Below are 17,117 nucleotides of genomic sequence, written 5' to 3' on the forward strand. Positions count from 1 at the left end.
ATTTTCCATTTCCCACGCCAATTTCTGAAACCAAGGTTGCTTGCTCAGTGTAAATTTGAGAGTAGTTAATGTTGTTTTGTAGCACCTCTTTGTTAGTAGATTAAAACTATATATTGGAACCCAAGGCTCCCACCCAGGAAGATGAACCTCATCCATTCAAGGAAATTTTAAATGAAGACCCTCAATAAAAAGACAATGTGCATTAATAAATTAGAGAAAAATATATAGAGATATCTGCAGAAAAATGAACAAATTGAATTTTCCAACATATGTTGGTTACACAAATTCAGATTTGTGCAAATTTTAACTTCAACTTAAGTGCTGGTCTAAAACTGCCTATATCATAGTGTTACCTTTTGAAACATGCTTCACCAGAGCAGAAACTTTAAAGACCATTAATAGATTTCAAGTATTCGGTCAGTTCTGCCTTCAAATGGAATGCAGCAGTTTTAACTAGATCAATCTTCTGAGATATTATACATCTGAAGTCTTCAGAAAGTATCTAACGGTAAATGTCTTCAATGTCCCATAAAACACAGTAATGTTTTAAAAAAAAACGATGCCAGCGAGCATTACCAAGCTTTCATGTTTGCTTTTGCTATTGTACTCTGCCATGTTTGCTGCTGGACTTGGATCTGCTGTCATGGTTATTTTGACAAACATCATCCGTGAGGCAACATAAAATGAGACAATGAGAATTGAGAGAAAAATGAAAAGCCGCACCTTCTGTTGCCAACAGCAAGGGACACATTCATCCTACATTCAATCACAGCATATGTTACTGTGAGTGACACCACGGTTAGCTTCTGACAGCAAAGAATTGGACCATCCATAATATAAAACAATATAATGATATTTTAACAAGTAGGTGCCAGTAAAATGCATTTATTCCAATAGTTCTTCAATATGCAGAATCTTAAATGTTGTTGATCTCAGCCTGACAGCATAATACTGCAGTTTATAGAGTACTGAACGCCAAAAAAAAAGTTACGACTTCAGAATCATAATTGCAAATTGCTTCCAACTTTTGGTTGCCTTCAATAAAACTGTTTGGAGGACATTCATATTTTCTTTGTGTTATCTTTTTCATACCTCAGAGTCAACAAAATGCCTTTGGTAATAGTGGAAACCTCTTCTACAAAGATTACAATGATGTAATGACTTCTTCAAGAAGTGTTTTCGGTAAACTTGATGCCAAGTATCTTTGATCTAGAAAAAAAAATGAGGTATTTTTTGAGATCAGTAACATTCTGCAACAAGAAAATGGGGTTCTTCAAGAACTGCAATAAGTTTAACTACATTGCAAACATTGTTTAATTGGAATTATTCTATCACATCTGGTTACTCAGCAAGTACAAATCATAAGCAAAACTTCAAGCTAAAGTACATGCTCTTTCAAATTGTACCATTTGTTCAAAATACCTTACCTTCAAAATAACTAATAATATTTAAATAAGTGGCATTGAATGAAACAAATAATAAATCACATTAGTTCATGCATAATTGGTTTGATATGGAAACTAAGTGAAAAATTTGATGATTCTCATTTACCAGAATGGTATCCACATCTACACTTTTGGCTTCCAGATTTTTACGAACTGTCGTGACTTCATCATTGGCAAGATAAGCTGTGTGATCTTCGTTAATCTTTAATAGCCGCTCCAACTCACTTTTGGTTTCACTTCTGATGTGCTAGAGGAAAAGTTGTATTATGTTAAATGCCATGCAAGTGTTGAAATTGAGTCACACATCTTAGAAACAGACCCCTCTTTCCAACTAGTCCATGCAGACCATATTCCCAATTAAACTAGGCCCATAACCCTCCAAATCTTTCCTATTCATGTACTCATCCAAATGTCTTTTAAATGCTGTAATCGTGTGTGCCACGAACCACCCTCTGCATAAAGATGTTGCTACATGTCGTTTTGAAAAACACACCCCCCCATCTTGAAATTCTGCCCTCTGGTTTTGACCTTCACCATCCTCGGGAAAAGACCTTTGCTATTCACATTATCTATGCCCCAGATGATTTTCTAAACCATGTGGTTTATGTCATCCCTCAACCTCCTACACCCCGGTTGAAAAAGTCCGAACCTACCCATCTAATTTTTATAACTCAAATCCTCCATTCCTGGCAAATTCTGGTACACCTTTTCTGAACCATTTCCACTTCAATCATATCCGTCCTAGCAGGGTGACCCAGAACTGCGCAATGTACTCCAGAAGAGGCCTCACCAATGTCCTATATGACCTCAACATGATGTTCCAACTCCTATGCTCAAAGATCTGAGCAATGAAGGCAAGTGTGCTAAACACCTTCGTAACCACCCTGTCTGCCTATGATGCAAATTTCAAAAAATTATGTTCTTGAACTTGAAGGTCCCTCTGTTCTACAACAATACCCAGGGCCATATCTTTAATAGTATAAGTCCTGTCCTTGTTTGTTTTACCAAAATGCAATACCGTGCGTTTATTCAAACTAAACTTCATCTGCCACTCCTCAGCCCACTGACACAATTATTCAAGATCTCTTTGTGACCTTCGATAACCTTCTTCACCATCCACTAGAAAACCAATTTTGGCGTTATTCGCAAGCTCACTGACCACGTCTCCTATATTCTCAAGCAAGTCATTTCTATAAATGACAAACAAAAGTGGACCCAGCCTGTGGAATACTACTGGTCACAGATCTAGAGTCCAAAAACAACCTCCGCCCCTACCTTCTGCCTCTTACTGTCAAGCCAATTTGGTATCCAACTGGCAAACTTACCCTCAATCTCATGGAATCTAACTTTACTAATTAGTCTATCATGCGGAACCTTATCAAGGCTTCACTAAAGTTGATATAAACAATGTCTATTGCCTTCCCTCAATCTTTTTGGTTACTTCCCCAAAAAACTCAATCAAGCTGTTGAGACAACATTTCCTCACTCAAAACCATGCTGACAATTCCTAGTCCTTGCCTCTCCAAATGCATGTAAATGCCATTTTGTAAGACATTCAAGTTTTTCACTGAATTACTTAATAGGCAACTCAAATTACATGATAAGAAAACAAAGCAGTACAATCATCCCATTAGGTCATTCACCTTGAACAGTGGATATAATTACACAGGGATCTGGGTGTCCTGGTACATAAATAACAAAATATTAGTATGAAAGTGCAGCAAGTGATAAAGGATACAAGTGAAATCACCTCAGCAAACTCTCTGGACAGAAACCACTGAACTGCCTTACCAGTCTTTCCTGTGGCTGATAAGAACCACGTTTTTCCACATATGTGCATGAAGAGAGGGAGCTTATAAAGAGTTGAGAATTTTAACTGGTGGAGTTACAATTCAATGGTTAATAATTGTTTATATGTAGCTAGAATCTATTTGCAATAAAATAGTCATCCATGTTAAGTACAGAAACCTGGTCATTGTTTTCTGTCAACCTGGGTGTGGAAGAAATTGGAGAAATTCTGCCTAATTTCGTGACAACTCTAGGAACAGGAGGGTTTGATTTCCAGCTTGCTACCCCAGTGAGGCATAAACTGAGAATGGACTAGCACATTTCCTGTTGAAACTTTACATCAGCACTGGAATACAATGTTATGATCCAACCTTGTCATCTTTAAAGAATCACAAGTCTAATTTATCAGCTACACAAGAAGTCAGTAACTTAATGAAAACTAAATAGCATGCACTGCTGAAAATTCTAGAAATGCCAACAGCTATTACCGTTACTGTTTCCAGTTGAAGAGGTTCACTTGATTTGCTGGATTTTTCAGAATGTCAGTAACTAAGCTATCCATTTGGATCAAAATAAGAATTACAGACCCAGTCTGCTGCAATCTATGAAACACTTGCCTTATGCATGTGCAAAACAGTTGCTAGTACGACAGATATAGGCCACCCTGCAACTGTGCAAGCCCCAAACCTCTCAAATGCCCAACACAAATTCCCTACCACCCAATACTTTCCCCCTCTCTCCCATCGCAGACTCCCTCTCCACCATACCATCTCCCATTTAACTTCAGCTGATAGGGAGGGAACCAGCTCCCTCCTCCACATCCTACAACTAACAACTTGTCATAAATCATCAGCAGACGTACTCAGCTGCTATCCTCTCCTTTGAGAGGGATTTTCCAGTAAACATTGCAACCAGTTAAGAACACTCTGCCTGACCAATATAGAATGGAGAAAGTGAGGACTGCAGGTGCTGGAGATCAGAATTGAGAGCATAGTGCTGGAAAAGTACAGCAGGTCAGGCAGCATCCAAGGAGCAGGAGAATAGACGTTTCGGGCATGAGCAAAGGGCTTATGCCCGAAATGTCGACTCTCCTGATCCTTGGATGCTGTCTAACCTGCCGTGCTTTTCCAGCACTACGCTCTCGACTCTGACTAATTAGAATGCATTGTTTCAGCTCCCTCTCCATTATCAAGATCGTGTCCAGTTGTGCTGATTTGACTGCTATTTCTTTTTATTTGCAGCCTGTTGCATTCAGAGCACTAATGCAGACTTTCAGACAAAGACATACTCTGTAGTGTCATCAAGCCACACCTTCTTAATCAAAACGAAATGGAGTGCTGTACATGGGTGGGATGTTGGCTGCTGACACCAGTGATACATTCACACTGCCCACGTGCAAAATAGTTGCCGATTTCTCGTAGGTCATTTCGCACATAGGCAGATCCTGGATAGATGTCAACACCTCACTTGTGTCATGACGTCATCTGAGCCACGTACGCGCAAAATGGAAGACTCTCATTACCTGAATTCCTCTTACTTTCAGAGACTTATATTAAGTGCAAATAAGAATGTCATTAAAGACAAACTATATTGTTTGATTGTGGCTAGTTATAAAACTCTTTCTGTGAGGAAGAAAGCCAAATGGCCCAAGTCAAAAGTAAGATTGTGGGTTTATCGTTGCTTTTATGGTCAAACCAATGTAAATCTAGGTTAACAAATGTGAAAACGCTTTGAGGTAAAATGCCCATTATTCAAGAACACAACAATGTTTTCACCGTGAGCGGCTCAGTAACACCACCATTTCTTGAGCAGGCTGAGTCCTGAAAGATACAGCTGCCAGAGCATAGTAGGGAAGAAACAAAGGTAACCTCATCCCCACTAATCAGCACTTGTCCATAAGAGATTTAGAATATTAGAGTGACTACTAGACAGATCAAGTTCTGTCTTCATGTGAACGGCATCCTCTAAATATTCTATCATGGGTGATCATCTGCATAACTCCACCAATCACGAATAAGCCTATATCTCTTCCTTAAAATCCAAATCAACCTCTATACTGAACATGCTGAATTCTTATTCTGAAAGTGGGCCTTGTGTTCTCAATCGAGAATGTGGTGCTGGAAAAGCACAGCAGGTCAGGCAGCATTCAAAGAGCAGGAGAATCTATGTTTCGGGCATAAGCCCTTCATCAGGGCTTATGCCCAAAACAAGAAGCAGAACAAGTTGGATGGAATGTCAGAGGAAGTGATAGATTCAGGTACAGTTACAAAAATAAACATTTTGATAGGTACATGAACAGGAAAGGTTTAGAGGGATATACAGGCAAGTAGTACTAGTTTACCTTGGGAAACCAGGTGGAGCATGGATGAGTTGGACCAAAGGTCTGCTTCCATGCTGTATGACTCTATGACTCTACGTTAAAATGGGCTAAATAAGAGTTGACAACACTATCTTTGTTATTGCTATTTCCAGTGCCAAGTGGTCCGCCAAGTTTCATTCCTTTCTTTAGGTTTTGTAGCAGTTTGATGCAATTGGGTGGCATGCTAGGCCACTTCAGAGTTGACCAGGTCAATTAAAAGTTGACCAGATTGCTGTGGGTCCAGAGTCATACATAGATCAGGCCAAGTAAAGATGGCAGATTTCCTTCTCTAAAGGACACGAGTGAATTATCAGTGATGTGACAACCTTAGTTAATAGTTAATGCTGACATCAGAAATTTGTTTTTACAATTCTATTGTTACAACTTTACAATTTTTAAAAATCTGTCTTTATCCTATTTTTGTTTCCCTTTCTCTCATTTGCTGGACATGCTTCATTTTGAATTAAACATTCTAATCTTGAAAGTTTGGTTTAGACTTTCACCTGCATCACTAATGAATCCTCAACTGTGAATATTCTGTTGGCTACCACAGACCAGAAACTGAATCAGTCACACAAGTATTGCAGCTACAACAGCAGGTCAGAGACTAGGAGTCACATAGCAAGTAATTCCCTCCTCACTCGCCAAGGTCTGTCCACAATCTACAAGGTACAAGGCAGGAGGTTGATGGAATACTCCTAACTTGCCTGGATACGTGCAGCTCCAACCATGCTCAAGCAGCTTGACACTGTTCAGAACAAAGCAGATCTCTTGATTGACACTATATCCAAACACATTTACTCCTTCCACCACCGATGCTCACGAGATGCACTGCAGAAATTCACCTTCGACAGCACTTTCCAAATCCATGAACACCACCATCTTGAAGGACAGGGTCAACCAATATATGGGAACACCTCCATCATCCTCAAGTTCTCCTCCAACCTAGTCATTGTTTTGTCTTGGAAATATATCATTGTTAGTTCAATGCTACTGGGTTAAAATGGTGAAACTTCCTCCCTAATAGTCTTGTGCGTCCACCTAAGTCAAATGGACTGTAGCAGCTCAAGGAGGCAGCTCACTGTCATCTTCTCAAGAACAATTACGGATAGTTAATAAATGCTGGCTGAGTCAGTGATGTTCATAATCTGTGATGAGTTTTTTTTTAAATTCTAAGACCTCGGGAAGGATTCTTTAATCTGCTCACCTGCTCTTTTTGTGTAGTTCTGGCTGTTACTTAATTGTCCAGCAGGTGGCATTAATAGCATGCTCATGATATGCATACTTTGACACCATACTCCCTTAATCTCATGTCATAACTTCCAGAACATGGGACCTTATTTTTTTCTCCCAAGTAATCTGTTTACTTTAGGCATAAATCACTATTGCTGTTTTGCGGCACCATTCCTTTTCTTTCTTCCATATTCACGCAAAGGGTGGCGCTTGTATGGAATGAGCTGCCGGGAAGTGCTCGAGGCTAATACAATTGCACCATTTAAAAGACATCTGGATGGGTATATGAATAGGAAGGGTTTGGGGGATATAGGCCAGGTGCTGGCAGGTGGGACTAGATTGGGCTGGGATATCTGGTCGGCATGGACAAGTTGGACTGAAGGGTCTGTTTTTGTGCTGTACATCTCTATGACTCTATACGCCCAACACACACACAATTCTGCATTTTGGGTAACTGCATTTTTCTATGAGAACTATCAACTCCCAAACATTTATGTGTTAACAATATTTACTTGATAATCTTCAGCAGACCCAACCTTTCCTACCTATTCTTAGATTGTCCTTTCAAAACATGTTTTCACTCTCATCTGCAATACAGCATCATCTGTAATTCCACAAGACCAGTAAACACAAACTTCACAAATGTAACTTAATGTTTCCTTTGAAGCTTAACATATCAAGGAATACTCACATTCATTGGGACTGACACAAAGCGCTGCTACTGTTCTATTATAATCTTTATAAATTTTAACTGAAGCTATGAAATAGATAAAAATATAAATTTCTGGTCCACAATATAGAAACTTGAACAGCAAATCACAATATATATTAACACCATAATGAATTTAAAGCAAAATCTGTCTGCAATTTCTGCTTTCACAGGAGTACACTTTCATGCAACCCCAGAGCATATACTTGCAGACCTGAACTGATACCTAACATGTGCACCCTTTTCATGTAGCTTTAGAACAACATTTTTGAGCAACATACCGAATTTGTGAAAACTCCATCCTTTAATTTCATCTTTCTGTTCCCAAAAGTGTATTGAGTACAGAAGCGATCTAATAATCAGTTGCTGGGGCTTACGCAAAAAAAAAATTTCACATCATCAAGCTCGGATCTTCTATCAAATATATAATTAATTTTCAAATGTGGAAATACAGGGGCAAAGCAATTAGCTGTCCCTGTTTTCTGCTCAGTTAGCCCTTATGCGTATTGTCTCAATTTTTAGAAGAATGAGGAATTAGCAAATGCTAAATATATTAAATGCATTTATCTCACCTGTTCCTTAGATTGTGATTTCCAGTAGAACCACCTTTCTTGCCAATTTGGTCCCACCATATCACGAATTATAGACTCAGCTATTAAGACAATGAGGAATACATGATTAGAATGATATCCCTCACGTTAACTATTCTCATTGCATTTAGATACTCTCTTGTGCATGATCTAAAATGTGGCATTGATAATAAAACATACAGAACTATTTTCAACTGTGCTTTCTTAACTCTAAGCTGCACCAGCAGAAATATAAAACCAAATTTGGTTTCCTTTCTTTTCATGCACAGCTAGAGCACGATCCCAGACAAAGTTATCTTTTCTTTTCCACTTCTCAAGAGAAGATCTCTCAGCTACTTCACTGGATCAAGTTAATGAAACTACAAGAAAATCACATTTTCTTTAATTTCCAATCTTACAGTTACTGAACATTGATTGTCTTATGGCTTCAGAAGACATATCAACAAAGACTAATTTGTGTAGTCAATTTTGCATTGGTATTTTATTTACAAAGAATGACGGCAATCAATCATGTTCTTTTTATTTGCTGGTTAGACTCTATTACAGGCTCATGCGAAGGCAAAAAATCAGGGTTGGTGAAGGAAGAAAACATTCACATTCTTTCAAAAAGAGAGCAAGCTTTGGAACAAGGAAAAGCTGTAATGAAGTAATGATCATCACAGAAATACAAATAGCTCAACATTCTTGTCTACAGGGTAAGCAATGTGGTAATGAAGGATTTAAATCAGTGTTCTGAAAAAGCAGAGTAGAATTAAGGAGTCAACTAGAATAGAAGGAAGGAATTTTGCTGAAATTGACAGGAAAATGGAAAGGAACAGGTTACGACATAATGAGTATTTTGAGACAAAACCATGATAAAGATCAACCTATCAATAAAATTGATTCAAATCTGAGTGGAAATGCCAAAGCATAAAACATTGAAAACAAAATTGCAGAGTTTGAAGCATTATACAGCATACCATATTGTTACTTCCAGATTGAGTGGAAACGATTGGAAGCTTATTATTGTTAATTTATAAAAATTTCAGAAGAAATAAGGAGCAAATATAAAAGTGTGCTTATATGTTTATTGAGCAGGGGAGGGAGAGAGAACAATATTGGTGAGGCATTTTGTTCCAAAATCACAAGGCAAGGATATGCCAGGGATATTGCATTAAAACAGAATCCATGTAGGGAGAGAGTTAAGGAATAGAATGAAGGAGATCTGCCATGAACTTAGGTATAGTTACGAAAACATCTTCCTTGTCAGTCTGTTCCTGAAGACACGAGAAGTCGTTTAATATTTTAAAATCCTTTGTTTTTGCACAAAACCAATATTAAATTTGAAGGTCTATTCATTTGCAGAAAATTTTGGAGTTAAATTAAATGTATGGATAAACAGAAATGCTACCTTCTGTACTTTCTGACATTTGTACTCATATAGTATCAGGAAGCAAAGCAATATGGTGAAAATGCCATCATCCTGAATTTTTAAAAAATGCATTTTAGGTGTTAATGTTAGTCATGAAAAGGTACAGCCTACTTTAAGACAATGCAGTAATCACTAACAAACTGAAATCACATGAAATTTTAGAAACATACTGTCTCGAAGACGGGCTTGCAATGTTTCTTCCAGGAAATGGATTGCTGCATCCCACTGCTGTTTGTCAGATATAGAACGATCCTCTAAAGCGTTGTGCTGGATGACTCGCTACAGAAACACAAAGTTAATAACTAAATAAGCAACAAGAAATCAAAATCCAAACAAATCTGATATATTTTCGGTAAGTCTTAAGTTTCAAGATATAGGGGGACCCCAATTTACAAATGCCCAACTTACGAATGCTCATACATGCGAATAAGATCCCATCCAGGGATGCAATTTTAAAGATTTGGTATGCAAATATTTCTTGTACTTAAGAACAGCAATTTTATAATATCTTAAATAGCGGTCTGACTTGTGCACAAACCGACTGGACTTCCCAGTTCAGTATCATCCTTCCCAGACTGACAAGGAAGATGTTTTTGTAACTATACCTAAGTTATAGTAATCTGGTATCGTAAGCTGCAATTTCCAGCAGCTCAACTAAGCATCAAGAAAACTCATCAAGTGTGGACCATCTTACTTAAATGATGGTCAAGTTGATATTTGCCAGTGCAACTTTCCTACTCAAGATACTTATCTGACAAGTAGGGTCACATCCTCAACTCAAAATACAATTTGGGATATTTACATCTTGAATGACTGCAAATATTTAACATGTGGCAAATTTAATATTGATATTAAAAATGCATTAAAGCTTCTTGATCTAAAATGACTCCATATAAAATAAGACAAATTTGTAAATGTTGAAACAGTAGTTGCTTCTTATTTTGGATTTTTAATTTTATATTACTAAGAATATCAAAAATATTAATCATATAACCATGGATTACATGTTAAACATTAGGACACACGTAAATTTATAAATTAAACTGCTGATAATATAATAGTGAGACATTCCTTAACTATACCAATTTAATTGAGATCTTTTTGAGCCAAAATAATTACTACAAAATCAGATGTTGCTGTACCAGACTGTCTTCAGCCTGCTCATTCCATTTGTGTCGTTTTATACTTTCATCTTTAACAGCTTGTTTTAGTTTATCAAAGATATCATCATGGTCCTTCCCCTTGTGTTCCGACATAAAACGAGCAAACTCATCCTCCAACGTTTCCCAAGCAACCTGTGAGCAAGAATGCAATAGGAGAAGTAAGTTTACTAAAACTAAAATCATGGCAAAATGATTGATCATATCACACTTAAATTAGTCATTAACATTAACTGCACATAACACATTAGATATTAGACATACCTGTAAAATGTGAAGTAAATTGTTCAAAATGAGAAATCTATGATAAATATTGAGTTATGTTTAAACTTCAATTAATAAACTTAAATACAAAATGATGTCTCAATCTTTTAAACTTTATCCATTTTAATTAGTAACTTTACAATTCCCAATTTTCATGACATTCCTTTAGGCTGAGAAGCATAATACATGCTGGACAGAGTCTTTAAACAGCTGGTCATTCTACCAAGGATGTCAACAGCTATGAAATTATAATCATATTTGATTTAATGTTACTAGGATTGGTAGGGAATAAGGATAAAAAGTACGAAGACAGATTTTAAAAAATAGAAACTAAGGCAGAAAACAAAAATAGCCGGACAGAAAAAAAGATTACACAAGTCAAAATAATTGTCTTTGCATGACATATATTGATATGTTTGATTGTGGTGATAAAAGTGCCATGCAGATTAAAGATTTTTATTCAGAGATAAATTCCAGATGCATTTCTTTCAGCTCTCAAAGTATCTTATTTGTTGTCAGGCTTCAGTTTCATCAAAATAACCAAACTTAATTTAATAGATAGATAAGCGCAATAAGAATGACTGCACATTTTCAAACTGATTCGAACCTCTACTGCTTTGTGAGGTAGTTGCTTGTCAGTCCACTGTTTGAGTTTGATGTCTACTGTAGTATTGAATGTGCCCGAATTCTCAGACTGAGCAGCAGGAAGGTAAATGTTCTCTAGCACATGTGTCGAGACTCTTTCCCACAGCTTCCGTTGTAGAATCTCTTCCCTAAAAAGCAAATTGATAAATAATTTAAATAAACCAAGTCTATTGTTAAATTTACAGTACAGCAGATTAAGGCTAACATATGGGTAGATCAAGAGAATACACCTATTGAAAATATATCAAAAATCTTGCATTTCCAGCACATAAACCTTGCTTCATATTTCACAATATTTGATCACACTTTTATTCATACATGCAATTTTGCATGTCAAACTATCCTATTCAATTTTACTATGTGAGCTGTCAAAATATAATTGTAGACATTGACTGTAGTTAGGTAATGGAAAAGCTGCCATAGTCTCAGCAGACCACAGGGCTACTCTGGGTGAGGGGGAGGAGGCTGGGTGGAGAGTGCAAGAGAGACAACTGGTGGAGAGACAACTGAGGGTCACCATGCTTCAGGCAAGGGGACAAGGTTGAGAAGGTAGGACCTTCATGGTAACTGCAGCTGTTGTGGGAATTGAACCCATGCTATTGGTGTTATTGTTCATTACAAACCAGCCATCCAGCCAATTATCTCTCTTCGACTGTAGGTACAGCAGCCCTATGAAGCAAATTGCTTGAAACTTCTCTTGTCAATCTATCACAAGCTGGAATTTTTAAAAAATCAACTGACAGTGTGCAAGATCATGGGCAATTTACTGTTCATTCATAGGTTGTACAACAAGATCAAACTGAAAAGTGCACCCAGACTTAAAAGTGAACTCAAAAAAAAATTCAAAATTAAACTTCTTACGACTGACAAGTAATTAGTTCCTTAACTTATCTGTAAAGTGTCTTAAAGCAGTCTGCCCAACGAGAGTGCGTATAAGGGAAGAAAGTTAGGAGTGCAGATGCTGGAGATCAGAGTCAAAAAGTGTGGCACTGGAAAAGCGCAGCAGGTCAGGCAGCATCGGAGCAGCAGATGAGTCAATATTTTGGGCATAAGCACTTCATCAGGAATGTGTATACACACTAGAGCGCGAATAAGCACCGTGACAGATTATCTCCATTCTCAAAATTGTCACACAAATTTTGGAATCAGTGCAGAAGCAAAAAGATGCAACCGTAAAAAATTCAAGCATGAATTTGGTGTCCCAATAAAATTATTAACAGGACACTTTAAGCAACTGCAATATCAACATAAATATGTGGGAAGTACAGTGCTCTGAACTTTCCTAAGAGGATCCAAATCTTGTAATTCATAACTTTTTCTATTTTATAGGAAGTTCCCATCGAGTATTTACACAAGCCAACACAAACATTGATTATGGTGCAGATGCTAATAATTTGAAAAAGATAAAAGGAAATGCACCAAGATTCTTGTACATAATTAAAGCAACACTATACCATTTTTATGTTTAATTTTACGATGTGTGTAGTTAACATAAATACATAACAAACACGTGTGAAAATGGAACCCTTTTTAATCATTTTGTCAGTGTTGCACATTTCAAATCAATGCATCCAGTTGCAAAGTGTTCACATTTTTGATGTCAGCTTCAGTCACCAATTCCACCAGACTAAAGTGTATTGTTAAATTATTAAACAGTAATCCATCAACTGTTTGTCAGTCTAGCATTCCCAACTAACTGCTTATGCATCAATACAATTATTAGAAAGATAGCCACCAACTTTGATGAACTTTTAACTTTTGCTTGAAAGCAATACAGAAAGGAAAGATTTCTGAAGAATCGCAGCTGACCTACAGGACCAACATGATTCTCCACAAGGTCTCTGCCCTCAGCACAATGCTGTAGGGCAACAAAATCTGGACAATTTACCCATACAAAATAACAAAGGTTCAGTAATTTCCATCTCCAGTGTCTCTACAATGCATCCTTGGCATCCTATGAATGAAGTCAGCAATGAAGCAATCCTTTCTAAGGCAAACATGCTAAGCATGCTACCATTGCTCAGATGAAAAGGTGGCTTTGTTGACTTGGACATTTGCACAGAATGCAGGGTGGCTGCATCTCTAACATCTTGTACAGGTAGATAGACTATACAAAGAGATCAGCAGAGCACCCAAACCTCCAACTCAAGGATACTGTCAAAGGGCATGAAATCTTTCAATATCAATCAGGACAAGTGGTGAAATTCCTGCTAATGTTCAATGAAAATAGCAATAGCAGCTGTGGGTGGGTGGGTGCTTGCCATCACAACATTTGGTTTCAAATGGTCCAAACAAGGCATCAGTAGCAGTAAAGGACAACTTCACGTGTGGCAGACTTTGATCACAGGGCACAATCACCATCAGCTGATTCTACACTTGTGTGAACTGCTTACAAATGCTAAAAGTTAATGTCTGCCACTGTTCCATTCAGCTGCATTGGTGGGCCCAATATTGATTTTTTTTTTAAAACTGTAAGTCCCTTGGGTAAAATACCAGTACATTCGATTCGTAACAACATGAACACTGGCCAGTAAGTGAATATACTAACAAGATAGCAAACACAATAACAAGCACTGTACAATTCATCATCAAATTGATTCAGCAGCACTGATCTATTTCCTTCTCACTCTTTGAAAGTTATTAATCTATCACAGATTCCCAAAACAATCAAGTACTTTCTTAAGGGACAGGTTTAAATCCTTCGCAAGCTACCTAAATATTTCACTTTATACAATTAATCAATAGGACTATTACAAATTAAGCTAGTATTTAACCCTTCAACTCAAATTTTATAAACTAGGCTTACAGAACTGAAGATTAACTGCTTTGTAGTTGTTTTGGGGTCAACTGTAAACTGGTTCTAACAATATAGAAAACAAATGCTGGATTACGTAACTTTTTTATCTGACATTTCAAAAACTTGAAAAGGTAATACAGAAAGGAAAGATTTCAGACGAAATCGTAAATTGGAGTAATCTGTTGCAAAATAAGGGAACGAGCACTGCTAAATTTGAATTATGCCTTTTGATGTTATCTTGCAGTACTCAATTGCACAAATAATGAAAGAAAATATTTTTCCACGATCTGACTAGTCGAAATTAAAATGTCGTCTTACGTTGAAATACAAACATATCTAAACACAACTTTTAATTTGAAGTTGCCTAAAAAAATTAATCGTTAAGTAGTACATTCTCAACTCACTGTTATTTATGCTACTTAAATGAATTGCCCAAAGATTACTGTTATGTACAAAAAAAATTTTTCAAAGACAAAATCCCAATGATATAGAGTCATGGAGTCATAGAGACGTTTAGCACGGAAACAGACCCTTTGGTCCAACTTGCCCATGCTTACCAGATATCCCAACCTAATCTATTCCCATTTGCCACCACTTGAGCCATATCCCTCTAAACCCAAATGCCTTTTAAATGCTGTAATTGTACCAGCCTCCACCACTTCCTCTGGCAGCTCATTCTGTACATTTGTGTGTGAAAAAAGTTGCCCCTTAGGTCCCTTTTATAACTTTCCTCTCTCACCTTAATCCTGTGCTGTCTAGTTCTGGACTCCCCGACCCCAGGGAAAAGACCTTGTCTATTTACCTTATCCATGCCCCCACATTTTTCAAGGATTCAAACTTCCTCTGTCAATTCATTTGTTGGTTGTGTGAGTAACTTTCATTAGGAAACAAAATATTCAACTCAGGTTCCACAGACCATAAGACATCTCAGCAGAAATAGGCTATTCAGTATGTTGAGTCTGCTTTGTTATTCAAAGGAATCATGACAAATCTGATCATTCTTAACTCCAATTTCTGCCTTATCTTCACAACCTTTCCTTTTCTTACTGATTTAATAATCTATCTCAGCATTGAATACACTTGATGACCCAGCCTCTACAGCCTCCTGCGGCAAATAAATCCCTTGGATTGACAAACTCAGAAAAAAAGAGTTCTCATCTCTGTTTTAAATGGTGATCCCTTACCGTGAAATTATGCCTTCTAGTCCTAGACTCTTCCACAAGAGGAAACAACTCATCCTCACCTATCCTGTCTAGCATCCCACAAGGATTTTATATGTTTCAATAAGTTTTTCACTCTTCTTCTAAACTCCAATGAGAACAAGCCCAACCTGCTTAACTTCAACTTATAAGAAAATCCCTCCATATCCAAAACCAACTGCGGGAACCTTTGGTGGATTGCCTCCAATACCATCATACTTTTTCTTAGATAAGGAGACCAAAACGTTTCACAGTGCTCTAGATGTGGTCTGACTTGTGCCTTGTACAGTTTTAGCAAGACCTTCCTTTTTTTTATATTCTATGCCCTTTGAAATAAAGGCCAGGCTACTTGCACTCCTTATTACTTTATGGCTTTTTGTGATTCATGAATAAGGACCCCAAAATCATAGAATCTCTACAATGTGGCATTGGTTATTGAGTTTACATTGACCTTCCCAATAGCAGCACAGTCAGACCCACACCCCCTACCCTATCCCTTAATTCCCATGGGTAATCCAGCAAAGTTTGCACATCCCTGGGCAATTTAGCATGGCCAACCCACCTGCCCTGCATAGCTTTGGACTGTGGGAAGAAACCAGAGCATCCAGAAGAAATCCATGCAGTCACAGTACAATGTGCAAACTCCACACAGTTGTCGGAAGACGGAATGAACCTGGGTCAAGTGTGGTGCTGGAAAAACACAGCATCTAAAGAGCAGTAGAATCAACATTTTGGACACAAGCCCTTCATCAGGAATGAGCCTCCCAGAATGAACCTGGGACTGAGAGGCAGTGGTGCTTACCACTGAGCCACCGTGCCACTCCATTGCTGTGATTTCTGCAGTCTTTCCCACTTAAGTAATATTCACTCTTCTACTCTTCTTGTCAAAGCACATAATCTCATTTTCCCATGTTATATTCTATCTGCCAAATGTTTGCCCACTCAATTAACATATCTTTAACTCTCTGTAGACTATGTCATCCTCACTACTTGAGTACCCATCTATTTTTGTCTCAACTATAAATCTGGCATTAGTACCTTTACTTCCCTCATCCAACTCATTTTTAGTATATTAATTAATACACATAGTAAATAATTCAGGTCCCGATCTTTGCAATATTCTACTAATTACAAGTTGTTATCCTACAAAATGCCCTTTTTACCCCAACTCTATTAGGTAGCCAATCCTCTGTTGTAAGACCATAAAAAAACAGGAACAGGAGTAGGACATTTGGCTGCTTAAGCCTGCTCTGCCATTCAGTAGGATCATGGCGCACCTGACATTCCTCACATTCCCATTCCTAGTTTTTCCCATAATCCTTGAATCTCCAATTGATTAAGAATCGATTTCATCCTTAAATATACACAAGGACTCTGTCCTCACAGCTCTCCATGGCAAGGATGTCCAAAGACTGACAACTCTTGGAGAAGAAACTTCCCATCTCAGTCTTAAATTGGCATTCCTTTATTCTAAGGCCATGCCAATTGGTCCTAGATGCTCCCATGAGAAGAAACAT

At 37.6% G+C, this 17,117-nt stretch overlaps 1 protein-coding gene across 6 annotated transcripts in view; it reads right to left on the reverse strand.

Moving 5' to 3' along the window:
* The window catches only part of opa1 (OPA1 mitochondrial dynamin like GTPase), a 135,396-nt gene that overhangs the window by 40,057 nt on the left and 78,222 nt on the right, over positions 1-17,117 (reverse strand). For all 6 annotated transcript variants that reach the window (XM_060834784.1, XM_060834787.1, XM_060834789.1 and 3 more), the window contains 6 exons: positions 11,567-11,732; positions 10,678-10,830; positions 9,706-9,814; positions 8,107-8,186; positions 1,552-1,692; positions 1,093-1,209 (listed from right to left, as the gene is read on the reverse strand). In XM_060834784.1, the coding sequence (XP_060690767.1) occupies positions 1,093-1,209; positions 1,552-1,692; positions 8,107-8,186; positions 9,706-9,814; positions 10,678-10,830; positions 11,567-11,732 (766 nt within the window). The remainder of the gene's footprint in view (positions 1-1,092; positions 1,210-1,551; positions 1,693-8,106; positions 8,187-9,705; positions 9,815-10,677; positions 10,831-11,566; positions 11,733-17,117) is intronic.

Source organism: Hemiscyllium ocellatum, chromosome 13 (genome assembly GCF_020745735.1).
Source record: "Hemiscyllium ocellatum isolate sHemOce1 chromosome 13, sHemOce1.pat.X.cur, whole genome shotgun sequence".
Lineage (NCBI taxonomy): Eukaryota > Metazoa > Chordata > Chondrichthyes > Orectolobiformes > Hemiscylliidae > Hemiscyllium > Hemiscyllium ocellatum.